The 17,431-nt window shown below is 48.4% G+C and overlaps 1 protein-coding gene and 1 long non-coding RNA gene across 2 annotated transcripts in view; both read right to left on the reverse strand.

The window, feature by feature from the left end:
* The window catches only part of LOC139751311 (uncharacterized), a 147,020-nt gene that overhangs the window by 23,555 nt on the left and 106,034 nt on the right, over positions 1–17,431 (reverse strand). The window contains exon 2 of the mRNA XM_071666649.1: positions 331–1,647. Within this exon, the coding sequence (XP_071522750.1) occupies positions 331–1,641 (1,311 nt within the window). The 5' untranslated portion in view covers positions 1,642–1,647. The remainder of the gene's footprint in view (positions 1–330; positions 1,648–17,431) is intronic.
* LOC139751094 (uncharacterized) lies at positions 4,017–4,936 on the reverse strand. The gene is made up of 2 exons (XR_011713282.1): positions 4,605–4,936; positions 4,017–4,482 (listed from the first exon to the last, which is right to left on the reverse strand). It is a non-coding gene; the product is annotated as an uncharacterized lncRNA (long non-coding RNA).

Consider the following 17,431-nt stretch of genomic DNA (forward strand, 5'->3'; position numbering starts at 1 on the left):
TGTTCTCCTGTGGGTCACAGTGCTCCCCTGCAGGCCCTAGAGTCTACCAGTGGACCCTGGTGTCCCTCCTTTGGATCTTAAGAGCTCCCCTTCGGAACCCTATTGTCCCCTTGCAGGCATTAGTGTCCCTCCGCTGACCCTAATGTCCTTCTGCGGATCCTAGTGTCCATCTGGAGGCCTTTATGTCTGTCTAATGACCCTAGTGTCCTCCCTCTACGGGCCCTAGTGTCCCCCTGTGACCCTAGTGTCCTCCCTCTACGGGCCCTTGTGTCCCCCTGCGGACCCTAGCTAGCGTCTCCATATGGACCGCAAATTGTGGCACCTACGTACCTTGTGTTCTTTCTTACATCCGTGGTTGATGACGATCTGTGTGCCCAAGACCATGCTGCCGCCTTTCTCGATGCAGATGGCGCCGGTGCCGCTGGGACTCAGGGTCATGCCCATGGCGGTCTGCGGGGTCATAGGGTTGGGGATAGGCAACGCCTGGGTATGGCGGTGGGCCCCGGGGCGCGGCGCAGAAGGCGTGGTGGACGTGGGCGACATGGGCTCCGATTGCGTCTGCAGGAGGGGGCTGTGTGAGCGGAGCTCCGGCAGCGACTGCACGGGCGGCGTCGTGATGTTGATGTGTAGGGCTGGGGAGCTCTTATTCCGCTGCTGCTGCTGCTGTCCCGAGCCGTCTCCAGCCTCGGCAGACGTCACCTCCACCCCTGGGATGGGATTCGATTCGGACGGTGCCGATACATCGAAGACCGACATGGGACCGATGACGACACTGGATTTGTTGACATTAAACTGAGCTTCCTTCAGGTCGAAGTACATGTCATGCGGCTCATGATGGAAGGACTCCTCCTCTTCCTCCTCCTCCTCGGTGTCCGAGCTCTCCAGCTCCGAGGTGGTGTCTTCCTCCGCCGCTGTGGTTCTTGTCGGGTTGATGGCTTCTGCAGGAGACGACCCGCCTGCCCCTGGTCCTGGCGGCTGGCGGGTGAACATGCCTGCCGCCGCCTCCTCCTCCTCCTCCTGGCATGAGCCTGCTTCACCTGTTCCCCTCAGGGCCGCAGCAGGCGTCTCACCCGCCAACACCCTCCCCGCCTCGCCTGGGTTTCCCCCGACCTCACCATTCATTGACGGAGTGGCCGTCGAACCCGTCATGGACGTCATGCAGTAACTGCCGCTCGAGAGTGAGGTCATGGTGGTGTGGCAGCTACCAGCGTCCGTGATGTCCTCCTCCACCGGTTCTCTCCTTCCATCAGCACTCGCCAGGAGAGGCTCGGTCATGCTGACCTCCTGCAGGGGCGTGAGTAAGGTGTCCAGGAGAAAGGGCGATCGCTCCCCCTGCCGCTCCACCACACCATTCACACAGAAGTCCTGACTCACAGACTCACCCCGCCAGAAGGAGGGAGGAGCCTCACCGTTGGAGGTCACGCCTTCCTCCACGCCCGTACTCTCACTCCTGCCATACTCACAGTGGACCGGCGCCATCCCTGGGGCTCGGCAGTTGCCATGCCTAGCCGCCAGGGCCTCCAGAGCCGAGGGAAGGTAAGGAATGGTGGCACAGCCGTTCATCTGGTGGTGGGGGGCCGGGGGCGGGGGCAGGACCCCCTCACCTCCAGGGGCCTCCTCCAGCGTCTCACCCGGCATCATATCCACCTGCCAAAAACAGAACTCACTAACTCAAGTGCACTTACTGTAGGAAATTAGTGTGTGTGTGTGAGTGTGTGTGTGTGTGTGTGTATGTGTGTGTGTGTGTGTGTGTGTGTGTGTGTGTGTGTGTGTGTGTGTGTGTGTGTGTGTGTGTGCAAAAAAAAAATTCATTCCATATACTTTAAAAGAGATACACGGCTAAACTTTACTGAAGGTGCGAACAACAGATGCTCGCAGGTTGAAATCATAGTACATATGGTCGCTGAGATTAGTGTCTGTATTTATGTGAGCCTCAGCAACTCGCCTCAGTGCGCCTCAGGCTATCTTTAAAGAAGGATGTTCTTTCTTTACTCCTCGCATCTTCGACTTCATTTTGGGAATTTCGCTTTTGGGAGCTTTAAATCTTCCACCTGTGTCTCACGACCGTTGGTTCTTATCTTTCTAAAAAGAAGGCCCGAATGCTCGCCTAGAAACAAGACAATGAAGGTACACGTTGAGATATCTGGGCGATCAGGCGGCTACTTGCAGCGCTCGTGGCCTCCCTTTTCGGTCTATTGAAAACCTCGCACGAAGAGGAAGTACTGAAGCAACCCTGCATTTAAGTCGCCAAATTCAAGCCATCCAAAAACTTGAAAACATTTTTTAAAGAGCCATTCAACATCGCCAGCAAAAGGTTCTTTAAAATCCCTCCCGCAAGCCAACTGCCAAACCCCTGCTTATATATATATATATATATATATATATATATATATATATATATATATATATATATATATATATATATATATATATATTGAAGAATGTATGTGAGAAATACTTAGAAAAGCAAATGGATTTGTATGTAGCATTTATGGATCTGGAGAAGGCATATGATAGAGTTGATAGAGATGCTCTGTGGAAGGTATTAAGAATATATGGTGTGGGAGGAAAGTTGTTTGAAGCAGTGAAAAGTTTTTATCGAGGATGTAAGGCATGTGTACGTGTAGGAAGAGAGGAAAGTGATTGGTTCTCAGTGAATGTAGGTTTGCGGCAGGGGTGTGTGATGTCTCCATGGTTGTTTAATTTATGGATGGGGTTGTTAGGGAGGTGAATGCAAGAGTTTTGGAAAGAGGGGCAAGTATGAAGTCTGTTGGGGATGAGAGAGCTTGGGAAGTGAGTCAGTTGTTGTTCGCTGATGATACAGCGCTGGTGGCTGATTCATGTGAGAAACTGCAGAAGCTGGTGACTGAGTTTGGTAAAGTGTGTGAAAGAAGAAAGTTAAGAGTAAATGTGAAAAAGAGCAAGGTTATTAGGTACAGTAGGGTTGAGGGTCAAGTCAATTGGGAGGTGAGTTTGAATGGAGAAAAACTGGAGGAAGTGAAGTGTTTTAGATATCTGGGAGTGGATCTGGCAGCGGATGGAACCATGGAAGCCGAAGTGGATCATAGGGTGGGGGAGGGGGCGAAAATTCTGGGAGCCTTGAAGAATGTGTGGAAGTCGAGAACATTATCTCGGAAAGCAGAAATGAGTATGTTTGAAGGAATAGTGGTTCCAACAATGTTGTATGGTTGCGAGGCGTGGGCTATGGATAGAGTTGTGCGCAGGAGGATGGATGTGCTGGAAATGAGAAGTTTGAGGACAATGTGTGGTGTGAGGTGGTTTGATCGAGTAAGTAACGTAAGGGTAAGAGAGATGTGTGGAAATAAAAAGAGCGTGGTTGAGAGAGCAGAAGAGGGTGTTTTGAAATGGTTTGGGCACATGGAGAGAATGAGTGAGGAAAGATTGACCAAGAGGATATATGTGTCGGAGGTGGAGGGAACGAGCAGAAGAGGGAGACCAAATTGGAGGTGGAAAGATGGAGTGAAAAAGATTTTGTGTGATCGGGGCCTGAACATGCAGGAGGGTGAAAGGAGGGCAAGGAATAGAGTGAATTGGAGCGATGTGGTATACCGGGGTTGACGTGCTGTCAGTGGATTGAATCGGGGCATGTGAAGCGTCTGGGGTAAACCATGGAAAGCTGTGTAGGTATGTATATTTTGCGTGTGTGGACGTATGTATATACATGTGTATGGGGGTGGGTTGGGCCATTTCTTTCGTCTGTTTCCTTGCGCTACCTCACAAACGCGGGAGACAGCGACAAAGCAAAAAAAAAAAAAAAAAAATATATATATATATATATATATATATATATATATATATATATATATATATATATATATATGTAAGAAAAAATTGGTTACTTGATAGGTGATAGTGATCAAGTAAGATTACCATGGGGGTCCATACGCCATGGTTAGAGTCAACCTCTTAATGAGATCATTAATGATCCAACTTAGATGATGGACTGCCAAGCATACTGTGACCACTCACCTCCTGGAGGATAAGGAAAGGTCGCGAATATTTTTCCATTTAATATCTGATTCTAATAACAGTTGTAGAAATAACATGGCATGCATCCTGAAATATGTTATCAATAACTAAAACACCGTACTTCACAAGTTGAGTGAAATTTAGTCAAAGCACTTCAACACTTCAAAACAAGTGATACACTGCAATTCCTGTCGTTAAGCATAACACTGACTTGCAGGTTTTCTCAGTCTCTGGTGGTAAAGTTTACTGAAGGGAGCGTCAACGGGTTACACATGTCCTTCCGGTCAGGTTGGTCTGTACGTGTCCATGGAGCCGAGCGTGCGGCAGTCCTTGCTAAACGACGGACAACGTTCCCATGGTCAAGTCGGCCTGTACATGCACTATTCACAGGGAACGCGGCACGTACTGTGTGCGTCTTGGTGCAGCTCACTGTTCCCGCCCACACAATGCTAAGACTGTCGTTAGTCCCACACTGACGTACGGCAAGATCCCCTGTTGGTATTGAAATTATCAGTGTCTCTTGTAGACATAGGACTGGCTCGTTTACCCTCACAGGGAGACGAGTCTGGCACACTTAATAAAGACACCTTTTGTAACATCGAGAGGTAGCTTACCGGGATTGCCAGCAGATGTCTATACAACCCCGCCGCCCGAGCTGAACAACTGTCTTCGTGGAAGGAAGGATACGCGTCTGTGTACTGCGTGACATGGGATCCATATGTTGGGTTACGAAAGCGATTATTTCAGTTTCCATGGTTAATTACTTCACTAATTCACTGTGTCACTTTTACGAACTGGATACATTTTCGGTGTTCCATTAATTGTCACTTTCAGTAATCTTACAATCTAAAGTTTATTCACTACTAACTAAACAATTTCACAATAATATGAATAATCGGTATCTCCATGCGTGAGTGAGGCGTGGTGGTTCATAATCCTAGCGACACACTCCGCACTGAGGTAGGCCTTAGCTTTACATACACACACACACACACACACACACACACTATATATATATATATATATATATATATATATATATATATATATATATATATATATATATCATTACATTATCTTAGGACCTCATCCAGCGACTCCTCAAGCTGCAAGTCTGCACTACACTCAGGAGCAGGGACAGGGTGGACTCCTCTAAACCGAGAGAAGTTCTCTGACGAGACTTTTATTGTGTTTCGTCGACTTGGTGATGGTACAGTACGCCTCGTCAGAGATACGCCTCACCTGTATGCCGGAGACATACAAGCCAGGATATAGTCCAGCCTGGCCAACCCTCTGTGTCCAGTGGGCGCTACGAAGGCGATCCATAATGCTTAGGCGAGCATTATAAGCAGGAGGTTGCAGGCACCAGTGAAGGTCAGTACATAGCAAGCCTCACCATGACACGGCGGGAGCAGCCGAGGCTGTCGCACCGTCTTTACCCCAGCACGAACTAGGAACCCGCCCACTAGTTTCCACCTAGTCTTCCCGCTTATACACTGAGGCTTATAACCCACGTACATACCTTCCAGCCTCAGTGTGTGTGTACCCAGACTCATCCAGACGAACCTGTACGCCTGGCGGATCTGATGTTACGTCTGACGCAGTTAGCAGGATTCGATCCCTCGTACGGTGTCACGGATCCAGATCGAACAAGCTTCCTTGAGTGTCTCACCAACCAACACCCTCGCCCGTGCACAAAAGAATTCTACAAGAACCGATCAAATAATGCAGAGGTTCAGCACAATTATCCACGTCACGCAAGACAGTAACACACACACACACACACACACACACACACACACACACACACACACACACATATTCTCCAGGATGTTAACAATGACAGGATATAACATCTACGTTTACCGTGAACACCAGAGACTCTTGACAGACTTCGAGTGACACAGTAGGTAGTGTACGTGGAGGGCCAGCCACAGCCCACACGTCTGGCTGCAGGTTCCCAGCAAGGACGGCAAAACTGATCTCCCGCAGCCTGTGTGTTACGTGGCTCTGGAGAGGAGGGAAGGGAGGGAGGTTTGTCACGCACCAAGAGCTGTGTTTCCTTCTCCTTAGTAAACCAGCAAGTGAAGCCTCTACCCCGTCCTCGGAGCGACGCGGGATTTTGCTCTGAAGTTGAGGATGTGGTGTCCAGTCCTCCCCTCCCAGGATCCGTCCTGACTAAGGAGCAACCGTCAGCAACACACGTCTGTTGTTGTTGTGTGTGTGTGTGTGTGTGTGTGTGTGTGTGTGTGTGTGTGTGTGTGTGTGTGTGTCGTTCCAGTAGTCAACAGAGGGATTCCTGAGAGGTCCATGGCCTCCAGTACGGAAATGGTCAGCCGCCTCACCCCTTCCACCGTCTGCACTTCACGAGAGTCGTCGTCTCACATCTCGCTTTGTCTCAACCACAAGTCTCCTTCGTGTTGATCTAAGACCAGATGATGCTCCCGTCAGGCGAGATCCACTGGTGATATTCTCTCCTATCTTACTGATGTCTGGTCATCATCCCTGAAAGATTAGGGGGAGTCATGTGTAGTTGCCCTTGTGAAGCTTTTGACAGGGTGTGGCACCGGGGTCTCATCTCTAAGTTCCCCACTTTGGACTTCCCTCCCTCACTTTGCTCCTTCATATTCGGCTTCCTCTCTGGCCGATCTATCTCTGTGATTGTTGATGATTCAGCCTCCCACCTTTTCCCTCAACAGCGGCGTCCCTCAACGTTCTGTCTTGACCCCTACACTTTTTTTTTTCCTTTCTATCAACGAACTCTTCTTTTTCACAAATAATCCAATACACTCTACGCTGACGACTCAACATTGCATTTATCCACATCCTTCAATTCCGCTCCTTCTTCTTTCACTCGATCTACATCTCGTCTTGACACAGCGTCCTCAATAAACTCAGACTGGGACAGGTCACCTCAGTGGGGTAGATAAAATCTAGCAAAGTTTAATGCCTTCAAGACCCATTTTCTACCCATTTCTCCATCGGAAACTTCTCACAACACTCGTCTCTCCTTTAAACGTTCTGTAATTCCACCTCCTGACTCAATGAAGATACTTGGTATTACTGCAACATCAGCTCTTTCTTGGAAACCTCACATTACGGGAATAACTAAGTCTGCCTTTAAGAAACTGGGAGTCCTGTTTTGATGTCGAAATTTCTTGTCTTCTGAACAGCTGCTTTTTTTTTTTTATATATATATATATATATACAAGGGATTGATTCGTCCTTGTATGGGGTGTTGCTTTCACAGTTGTGGTGGTTCTCGCTCTGCATCTTTACTTGACAGAGTTGAAAGCGGTTTCGAATTATAAACTGTCCCAGGCTAACTTCCAAACTTGACCCTCTTGCTCTATGCCGCAATGTTGGTCCACTTTCCCTCAACCATAGGTATTACTTAGGTTTTTCGCTCTCAAGAGGTGGCTGCTTGTGTACCCCCAACACTAGCTAGATCACACAATTCTCGCCAAGCTGCTGCGTCACATTACAACTGTGATACCAATAGCAACTCAAGGGTGGGCCGTTTTGATAACTGTTTCTTTCCCTACACGTCGATGCTTTGGAACTCACTAACCTCTCAAGTCTTTCCCTAATAACTATGACCTGAACACATTCTAAAATACAAGCTTTTCACTTACATCCAAATTCGTCAATACTTTCCCTTGTATTGTCTTCATCCGTGTCATAATTCACTCTATATTTCAATTAAGGACCGGCCTTGACGTAGACTTTTGTCCGTGACTGAAGACGCCAAGATAAAAAGGAAAAAAAAAATATCGTGGCTGGCTGGCTGGCTGGTAGGTATCCTCCTCTGATCTTCCCCCTCCCCCCAACAACCCTCCACTGAGTTACATCAGCATGAGAGGTGTGTGTGTGTGTGTGTGTGTGTGGAGGGGGGGGGGGGTTAATCAGCAAGTGACAACAGCCAGTGAGAGACGAAAGTTCTAACCTGAGTTATGTGTGGTGGTGGTGGTGGTGGACCCAGGTCATCATTGTATGGACCCGCTTCAACTGACTGGCTACCCTTTCAAGGTAAGTTTAAATCCATCCCTGCCAGTAGTAGAAGTAGTAGCAAAAGTAGTAGTAGTAGTAGTAGTAGTAGTAGTAGTAGTAGTAGTAGCAGCAGCAAAAGTAGTAGTAGTAGTAGTAGTAGTGGTAGTAGCAAAAGTAGTAGTAGTAGAAATAGTAGCAGTAGTTGTAGTTATAGTAGTAGTAGTAGTAGCAAAACTAGTAGTAGTATTAGTAGTAGTAGTAGTAGCAGTAGTAGTAGCAGTAGTAGTAGTAGTAGTAGTAGTAGTAGTAGTAGTAGTAGTAGCAGCAGCAAAAGTAGTAGTAGTAGTAGTAGTAGTGGTAGTAGCAAAAGTAGTAGTAGTAGAAATAGTAGCAGTAGTTGTAGTTATAGTAGTAGTAGTAGTAGCAAAACTAGTAGTAGTATTAGTAGTAGTAGTAGTAGCAGTAGTAGTAGCAGTAGTAGTAGTAGTAGTAGTAGTAGTAGTAGTAGTAGTAGTAGTAGTAGTAGTAGTATTATTAGTAGTAGTAGTAGTAGTAGTAGCAGTAGTAGTAGTAGTAGTAGTAGTATCAGTGTGACTACTACAGATGTGATACAAGTATGAGACAGAACTGATGTCAAATATCAACACCCACTACAGGTCAATATTATGTTTTACTGACCACACTCAATACAGGGAAGGCATCCTCCTCCTCAGCCAGGTCGTTCCTCCCACTGACCTCCTGACCTTTGATCGACCTCAAAGTGGCATGTCGCTGCTCATGACGGTACCACACCCTTCACCATGACGGTAGTACCACCCCTGGCCGCTAGGTTGACCCTGGCCTTGAACAACATGGGAAGGGTCGTAACCACGTCTCGCCCGAGGCTCAGCAAACTACAGCTGACGGGAGAACTATATATATATATATATATATATATATATATATATATATATATATATATATATATATATATATATATATATATATATATATATATATATATATCATCCCTGGGGATAGGGGAGAAAGAATACTTCCCACGTATTCCCTGCGTGTCGTAGAAGGCGATTAAAAGGGGAGGGAGCGGGGGGCTGGAAATCCTCCCCTCTCGGTTTTTTTTTTTAATTTTCCAAAAGAAGGGATAGAGAAGGGGGCCAGGTGAGGATATTCCCTCAAAAGCCCAGTCCTCTGTTCTTAACGCTACCTCGCTAATGCGGGAAATGGCGAATAGTTTGAAAAAAAAGAATGTATATATATATATATATATATATATATATATATATATATATATATATATATATATATATATATATATATATATATATATCAATTATAGTATGATGCAAGAAAACATCAAGTCTATCTCTGACTATTTCATGCCTTACATCTATAGCTATGGGAATATCACACGTACATCTCGTACACGTAGGGGAAATGACGTGTCTCGTCGCATTCGTGTTCGATCAGTCACAGCGAACCACCGTCAGCGACGCCCACACACACAGAGGGGCCCCGCGTGCGCTCACATGTAGGGGGACACGTGGAGGGTAAGGTGGGCCACTTTAATACCTGTACAACACGGGAGAGACGCACAGCTCCTCCAAGAGGGAGGGAGGGACGGAGGTGGGCGGGTGGCGAGCGTTACAACAGAAAACGTGACGAAAGGGTGACGCAACCCATCCGTAACAACATCACTCCCCCGCCGTCACACACTGCAATTGTCTGCTGGCCAACGTGGCCAACCAACTGTACACTGTAAGGCACCAGTGAATACAAGCCAAGGTTGTGTAATGCGCTCTCTCTCTCTCTCTCTCTCTCTCTCTCTCTCTCTCTCTCTCTCTCTCTCTCTCTCTCTCTCTCTCTCTCTCTCTCTCCAACCACACCACCACCACCACAACAATAACCACATCACCACCACCAAAACATTCGGCACACCACAATAACCAAAGTCACACCACAATAACCACAATCACACTACAATAACCACAATCACACTACAATAACCAAAGTCACACCACAATAACCACAATCATACCACAATAACCACAATCACACTACAATAACCAAAGTCACACCACAATAACCACAGTCACACCACAATAACCACAATCACACTACAATAACCAAAGTCACACCACAATAACCACAATCATACCACAATAACCACAGTCACACCACAATAACCACAGTCACACCACAATAACCACAGTCACACCACAATAACCACAATCATACCACAATAACCAAAGTCACACCACAATAACCACAGTCACACCACAATAACCATAGTCACACCACAATAACCACAGTCACACCACAATAACCACAGTCACACCACAATAACCACAATCATACTACAATAACCACTGTCACACCACAATAACCACAGTCACACCACAATAACCAAAGTCACACCACAATAACCACAGTCACACCACAATAACCACAATCATACTACAATAACCACTGTCACACCACAATAACCACAGTCACACCACAATAACCAAAGTCACACCACAATAACCACAATCACACTATAATAACCACAGACACACTACAGTAACCACAATCATACCACAATAACCACAGTCACACCACAATAACCAAAGTCACACCACAATAACCACAATCACACTATAATAACCACAGACACACTACAGTAACCACAATCATACCACAATAACCACAGTCACACCACAATAACCACAATCACACCACAATAACCACAATCACACTATAATAACCACAGACACACCACAGTAACCACAATCATACCACAATAACCACAGTCACACCACAATAACCACAGTCACACCACAATAACCACAGTCACACTATAATAACCACAGACACACCACAATAACCACAGTCACACCACAATAACCACAGTCACACCACAATAACCACAGTCACACTATAATAACCACAGACACACCACAATAACCACAGCCACACTACAATAACCACAGTCACACCACAATAACCACAGTCACACTATAATAACCACAGACACACCACAATAACCACAGCCACACTACAATAACCACAGTCACATCACAATAACAACAAGGGCCATACCAACTCCCGCCCGTTACTCATCCTTGTCACGTGTGGGTAATGGCAGTGTCTGGCCTTAACACACCCCATCATGAACCACGATCCCCACTCCACCCAGTGTACATATATATATATATATATATATATATATATATATATATATATATATATATATATATATATATATATATATATATATATTGCTTTGTTGCTGTCTCCCGCGTTAGCGAGGTAGCGCAAGGAAACAGACGAAAGAATGGCCCAACCCACCCACATACACATGTATATACATACACGTCCACACACGCAAATATACATACCTATACATCTCAACGTATACATATATATACACACACAGACATATACATATATACACATGTACATAATTCATACTGTCTGCCTTTATTCATTTCCATCGCCACCTCGCCATACATGAAATAACAACCCCTTCCCCCCTCATGTGTGCGAGGTAGCACTAGGAAAAGACAACAAAGGCACCATTCGTTCACACTCAGTCTCTAGCTGTCATGTAATACTGCCCACGTACTCTCTGCATGTCGCAGAAGTGATGTACGAGTTGAAAGTAGAATACGAGAGTTGGGCGATGGCCATCATTGCTTTTCTGCACCATGCAGTGAGAGGAGTGAGGAAGAGAGGCGAGGTGTTCTGAGGGAGTTGTGCTTTTTTTTAATACAAGGGATCGTCCAACTGGAGGAATAATACAGGAGAGCACATGAAGAATGCTACTAAGAAGAATACGAAGACGGTGGGAGGAAAACATGAGAACAGAGGAAGTAAGACAATGGGAGGAAGTAAGATAGTGGAGGGAAAATTATATCAGCCACGAGGAAAGAAAGAAACAGAATCACAACAAAAATGAAAACAAAAGACCACAGCTGACACAGACAATGGCTGTGGGGAGGAACGAGTAATTCTAGACATGTAAACAAAGACTAGTGTGTGTGTGTGTGTGTGTGTGTGTGTGTGTGTGTGTGTGTGTGTGAGTGAGTGAGTGTGTGTGTGTGTGTGTGTGTGTGTGTGTGTGTGTGTGTGTGTGTGATGTGCCCCGGTTCGCTGATGATACCATCTAACAGACAGACACAAGTGACGGGTGGGCAATGAGCCAGTATCACAGTTGGCTGTCAGGTTCCCTTCCCTGACCCAGCGAGCTGACTTAAGCTTCCTACCTCGGCCACCCAGGGCTGCTGGCATTCAGCCCACAGACATACCCTCTCCCTCATCTTAAGCATAATACTCGCTAATATGAAAGTCCTCTCTCTCTCTCTCTCTCTCTCTCTCTCTCTCTCTCTAACCAAAAATGACACACCTCACACAGTACCATAAGAGCCATAAACCTCTATATTGTTGTGGGTCAATCAACCTAAACCCAACTACCAGTAATTGTCTTTATTCCCCCCCCCCCCCAAGCACGACCGTAGGGACCATGAGCACGACGGCGCTACCCTTGAACACGATGGTACGGCCCTTGAGCGCGATGGTACGGCCCTTGAGCGCGATGGTACGGCCCTTGAGCATGACGCTGCGGCCCTTGAGCACAGCGGTGCGATCCCTGGATAAGACGACTTGGCCCTTGACCTGACCTTAGGGGTTAAGCCTCAGAATGACCTTCAGTGGAGACTATCAATATGAACGTTACAAAAACTCAGCCTTACAGAGATGCTCAGGCAAGCCAACACTCCGAAGTGAACCATCATCATACTAGTCTACCACCTGCTGTTGTCTACTGATGTATCTACCACCCGCTGTTGTCTACTGATGTATCTACCACCCGCTGTTGTCTACTGATGTATCTACCACCCGCTGTTGTCTACTGATGTATCTACCACCCGCTGTTGTCTACTGATGTATCTACCACCCGCTGTTGTCTACTGATGTATCTACCACCCGCTGTTGTCTACTGATGTATCTACCACCCGCTGTTGTCTACTGATGTATCTACCACCCGCTGTTGTCTACTGATGTATCTACCACCCGCTGTTGTCTACTGATGTCTCTACCACCCGCTGTTGTCTACTGATGTCTCTACCACCCGCTGTTGTCTACTGATGTCTCTACCACCCGCTGTTGTCTACTGATGTCTCTACCACCCGCTGTTGTCTACTGATGTATCTACCACCCGCTGTTGTCTACTGATGTATCTACCACCCGCTGTTGTCTACTTATGTCTCTAACACCACACGTCCCAGAGGGAACCAGTCCCAAGCGTGTCCCACCATCCCTGCGAGTTCATCTGTGCTCCAGGTAAGGTGGATCATTACATCGACCATGCCACACGTTTGGCTCTGGCCTCCACACACACACACACACACACACAAGCCGTCGCCACTGACCTGGACGTGATCCACCTTCCCTAATGGCGGTCAGGAGACAAACTGTTCTGACGAGGGTGGGTGGGTGTTCCTGCGGGCGGATATCCTGGCCAGGACATGGGGGTCATGTTTCGATTCACCTGCCGTCATTCAATTGACCCTCCCGTTCTCCCATGTAATTTTAATTCATTTCTGTCAAGAGGAAAATATTCTGCTCGTTTCCCCCATGATGCGCTGTAAATCCCAGATGCTGTCAGTGTTGTTGTTGTCTGTGTCCGTGTGGGGGTGGGTGTCGGCGGAGGACGCGGCCACCTGCCTGGCCGCCGCCACCTCCCTCTCCGAGCCGGCGATACGGCTCGCCTGCAGGGAACGTGGCAAGTAGCTGGTTACTTGCTCCACCGACCACCTGCCGGACTACTGCGCCTCCATGTGTGTCCACCACAACCTCAACTCCACCTGCTTGTGTGAGAAAGGTGGCCGCAGCACCACCCAGGGAAGGGAGTGTAATCTGAAGGGCACGACGCCAGGCTGGACGGGCCAGCGAGGGGAGATCCTGGTAGACCCCTGTCTACCGTGTAACACTCTCCTGCTGGACCTGCCCTGCCACAGGTTCTCCACGCCCTCCCGCTGCCTCCCAGGATCCGCCTCCAGCACCGTCTTGGCTGGCACCCACCGCTGCCTCACTTGGTCACAATGTGCCGCAGAACGCGTGTTCGACTCTCAGGATCCGCAGTACCCGTGCCCCGACCACAGGCAGGGGCCTCACTGTGGATATGAACCTCTCCAGCAGGATCGGCACCTGACGCTCTCCCTGACCAGCCATCCAGGGCAGGAGGTGATGCCAGAGCTGAGGGGGTATGCTGGGAAGGAGTACCGGCTGAGGCTGGTGCTGGCCTGGGACGCCTGGAGACATGACCCGTACATGAGTACCTCGGACCTCCGCATCTTGGCTACCCTCACCAACACTAACCTGGTGGCCGCCCCGGCACACGGGGTGTCCGCCAACACTACCCACATCTTCTGCTGGTGGCCGGTGCAGTTGGGAGACGTCGGGAGGGAGGAGGTCAGGCTGGAGGTGTCGTATCCGAACGATCACCACTACCTGACCGGACCCGACGGACGTCGCCGACGAGAGAGACGTGAAGTACGACGGTTTACGTACCAGGTGGACGTGGAGGAGGAAGTGTGTCTACCACACACTCTGGTAGCCAACCTCCTAAAGTCGGTGTCTGGCACCATCACCCAGCCTCCCGCCTCCAGCTGGAGGGTATCTACTCCGGCAGGAGGGAATGTAATCCAAACTCTTACCACCCTACCTTCTGCTGGAGCCTGGAACATCGCCCCCCAGGCGCCAGTCCCGCCCCACTGCCCCTTGACCCCTCCCAATGTATACCCAAGGACGGGTCGTGCTTGGAGAGGTCACTGTTCCTGGATCTACCGCCCTACCACCTGCACTACGGCCATTACACCTTCCGTCTGCTGACCAACCTCACCACCATAAACACCCAGCAGTGCACGGGCGGGGTGGTGAGGGTTGAGAGGTCGCCCCTTACCGTACAAGTGAAGGGACATTCTAGCAGGAGACACAGCCAGGGGTTACCGCTGGTGCTGGAGGCGTCCTGGCAGGACCCTGACTTGCCGCCTGCCGCCTCTACCCACCATCTGGTAGCCACCTGGACCTGCTCCAGCACGGACCCGACCCCGGGACACCCCTGCACCACGCGTCAGCTGGCCCAGGACCCGCGAGTCACGGTGCAGCGAGGGGGGAGGCTCCTGACGGTGGCGCGGAACACCCTGAGGGTCGGCCAAACCTACACCTTCACCGTACACGTGAAGGACGGGAGGGAAGAGGAGAGTCGTGAGGTAGGGCAGACCAGGGTGGCAGTGGAGGTAGTAAGCGGTGTGGTGCCCAACCTGAGACTACACTGCCTCAACCAGTGCGGCCACACACACCTCCTCCTGCCACACGACCGCTCGATACTGTGGGTGGAGTGCCTCTCCTGCCGCACGAGCCCAGTCCCCGTCTATTACCAGTGGAGCATCAGCCGACGCGACCTACACTCACCTCAGGAGATAGAATGGCACCAGGCCACGGAAGCCGGGGTCAGCGAAGGCCTCGAGTTGACCCGGGTGGAGATCAAGCCGGGTCACTTAGCACCCGGAGCCCAATACCACGTCAGGGTGAGAGGTCAGTACCGACCCTCTACCCCACTTCACTACCAGTATCTCGCTACACTCGCCAACCCCTCTCCCATCTGACCTGACCTGACCTCCTACAAGACTTGAAAGGCCATCTGACCTGGTCTGACCTCCTACAAGACTTGAAAAGCCATCTGTACTATACTAATGGCCTTTGACCTGACTCTTACTTTCATCTTTTCTATATGCTCAACTTCATTAACCCACATCTTCCCTACATCCTCAACACCACTAGCCATTCACCTGACCCTGGCGGATCAATCAAAAACTCGTTTAATTAACCCCAACATCTTTACTACATCCTCATCTTCACTGATATACACTTACAATTACCCTTCAACATCACTAAACTACATCTTCACTACACCTTCAACATCACTAAACTACATCTTCACTACACCTTCAACATCACTAAACTACATCTTCACTACACCTTCAACATCACTAAACTACATTTTCACTACACCTTCAACATCACTAAACTTCATCTTCACTACACCTTCAACATCACTAAACTACATCTTCACTACACCTTCATCTTCATTAAGCTGAATCCTCACTACACTAAGTCCGCACCACACCTATGACAGCACTACATCCTCGACACTAGTGGCTTTTGAACTGACACCTCCCCCCCCCACCTCCTCCTCCTCTCCTCCCCTACGGATCAGGTCAAAGGCAACATTCACGTCGCATCTTCACTACTCCCCCAGTGTCGTGGACGAGAACACACACACACACACACACACACACACAACTGTCGTCTGTCGCAGCCCAAATTACCAAGAAAATAAAGAGACGGGAAGCGTGATATACACGATAATGATACTCGTCATTTCCGACGTTACACCACATTAAGATAATGGATGACAATGACGAGATTGCTTTAATTTTTTTTTCTCTCTCTCTCTCTCTCTCTCTCTCTCTCTCTCTTAAGCTTTGGCAGAGTCAACTTTCCATCAGGTACAACAAGTAAAAAGAGAGAGAGAGAGAGAGAGAGAGAGAGAGAGAGAGAGAGAGAGAGAGAGAGAGAGAGGAAAAAGGGCATATAATATATATTTCAAGGCTAAGGTGCCTACGAACATTGTAAATACTCCCCCCTCAAGATGCCAGATCAGGGCTCGGCTGGGGTTGCGGACGGCCCGAGACCCCCGCGCTGGCTGCTGACTGGTGGACGGCAGCCAATGCTCCCTTACTGAGAGGCTGGTCTACCACGCGTGTTGATGATATCACGCTATCCTCCACGCTGAAAACCACACACGTAAACAACGTTGTTGAAGAACATGTCTTGCCTACAGAGCGACACAAGAACTATAACAGACACGACACTCTCCTTGTTGCCAGGTACTTCCTGCTGTTGTGTTATTTACTGACATCATATACTTACAAGTCTCATTAATGATAGATAGTCAAAGCTTCCCTATCAGTCGACACACGAGAGCATTTAGATATGATCTCTTTTCCTATTCACTAATCCTATTTACTTAAGTAAACTCTGGAACCTGTATTTAAAATCCGGTTATGTCCACCCGTGAACACAAAAAGCAATTTCCTTAATCAATGAATCAGATATAAGGGATGCTTTTCCCCTGTCGTAGTGCATTATAGTCTAATATCACAGTCTACCAACGACACAGTCAGTCTACAAGACTTCCTAACAATAATGTCACAGTGACGTCACATCCGGGGTGCTCCAGAGTTGCCAAACACTGAGAAAAGAAAAAGAAATAAAATTACCAGTAAAATAATATTCCGTGTTGAAGGTGAGAATCAGCCACGTCTGCTTGATATTTATTGGCCCTTTCAGTGGGACGGTACGACCCCTGAGAATCATCACGGTACGACCCCTGAGAATCATCACGGTA

This window comes from Panulirus ornatus, chromosome 11, assembly GCF_036320965.1.
Source record: "Panulirus ornatus isolate Po-2019 chromosome 11, ASM3632096v1, whole genome shotgun sequence".
Classification (NCBI taxonomy): Eukaryota; Metazoa; Arthropoda; class Malacostraca; order Decapoda; family Palinuridae; genus Panulirus; species Panulirus ornatus.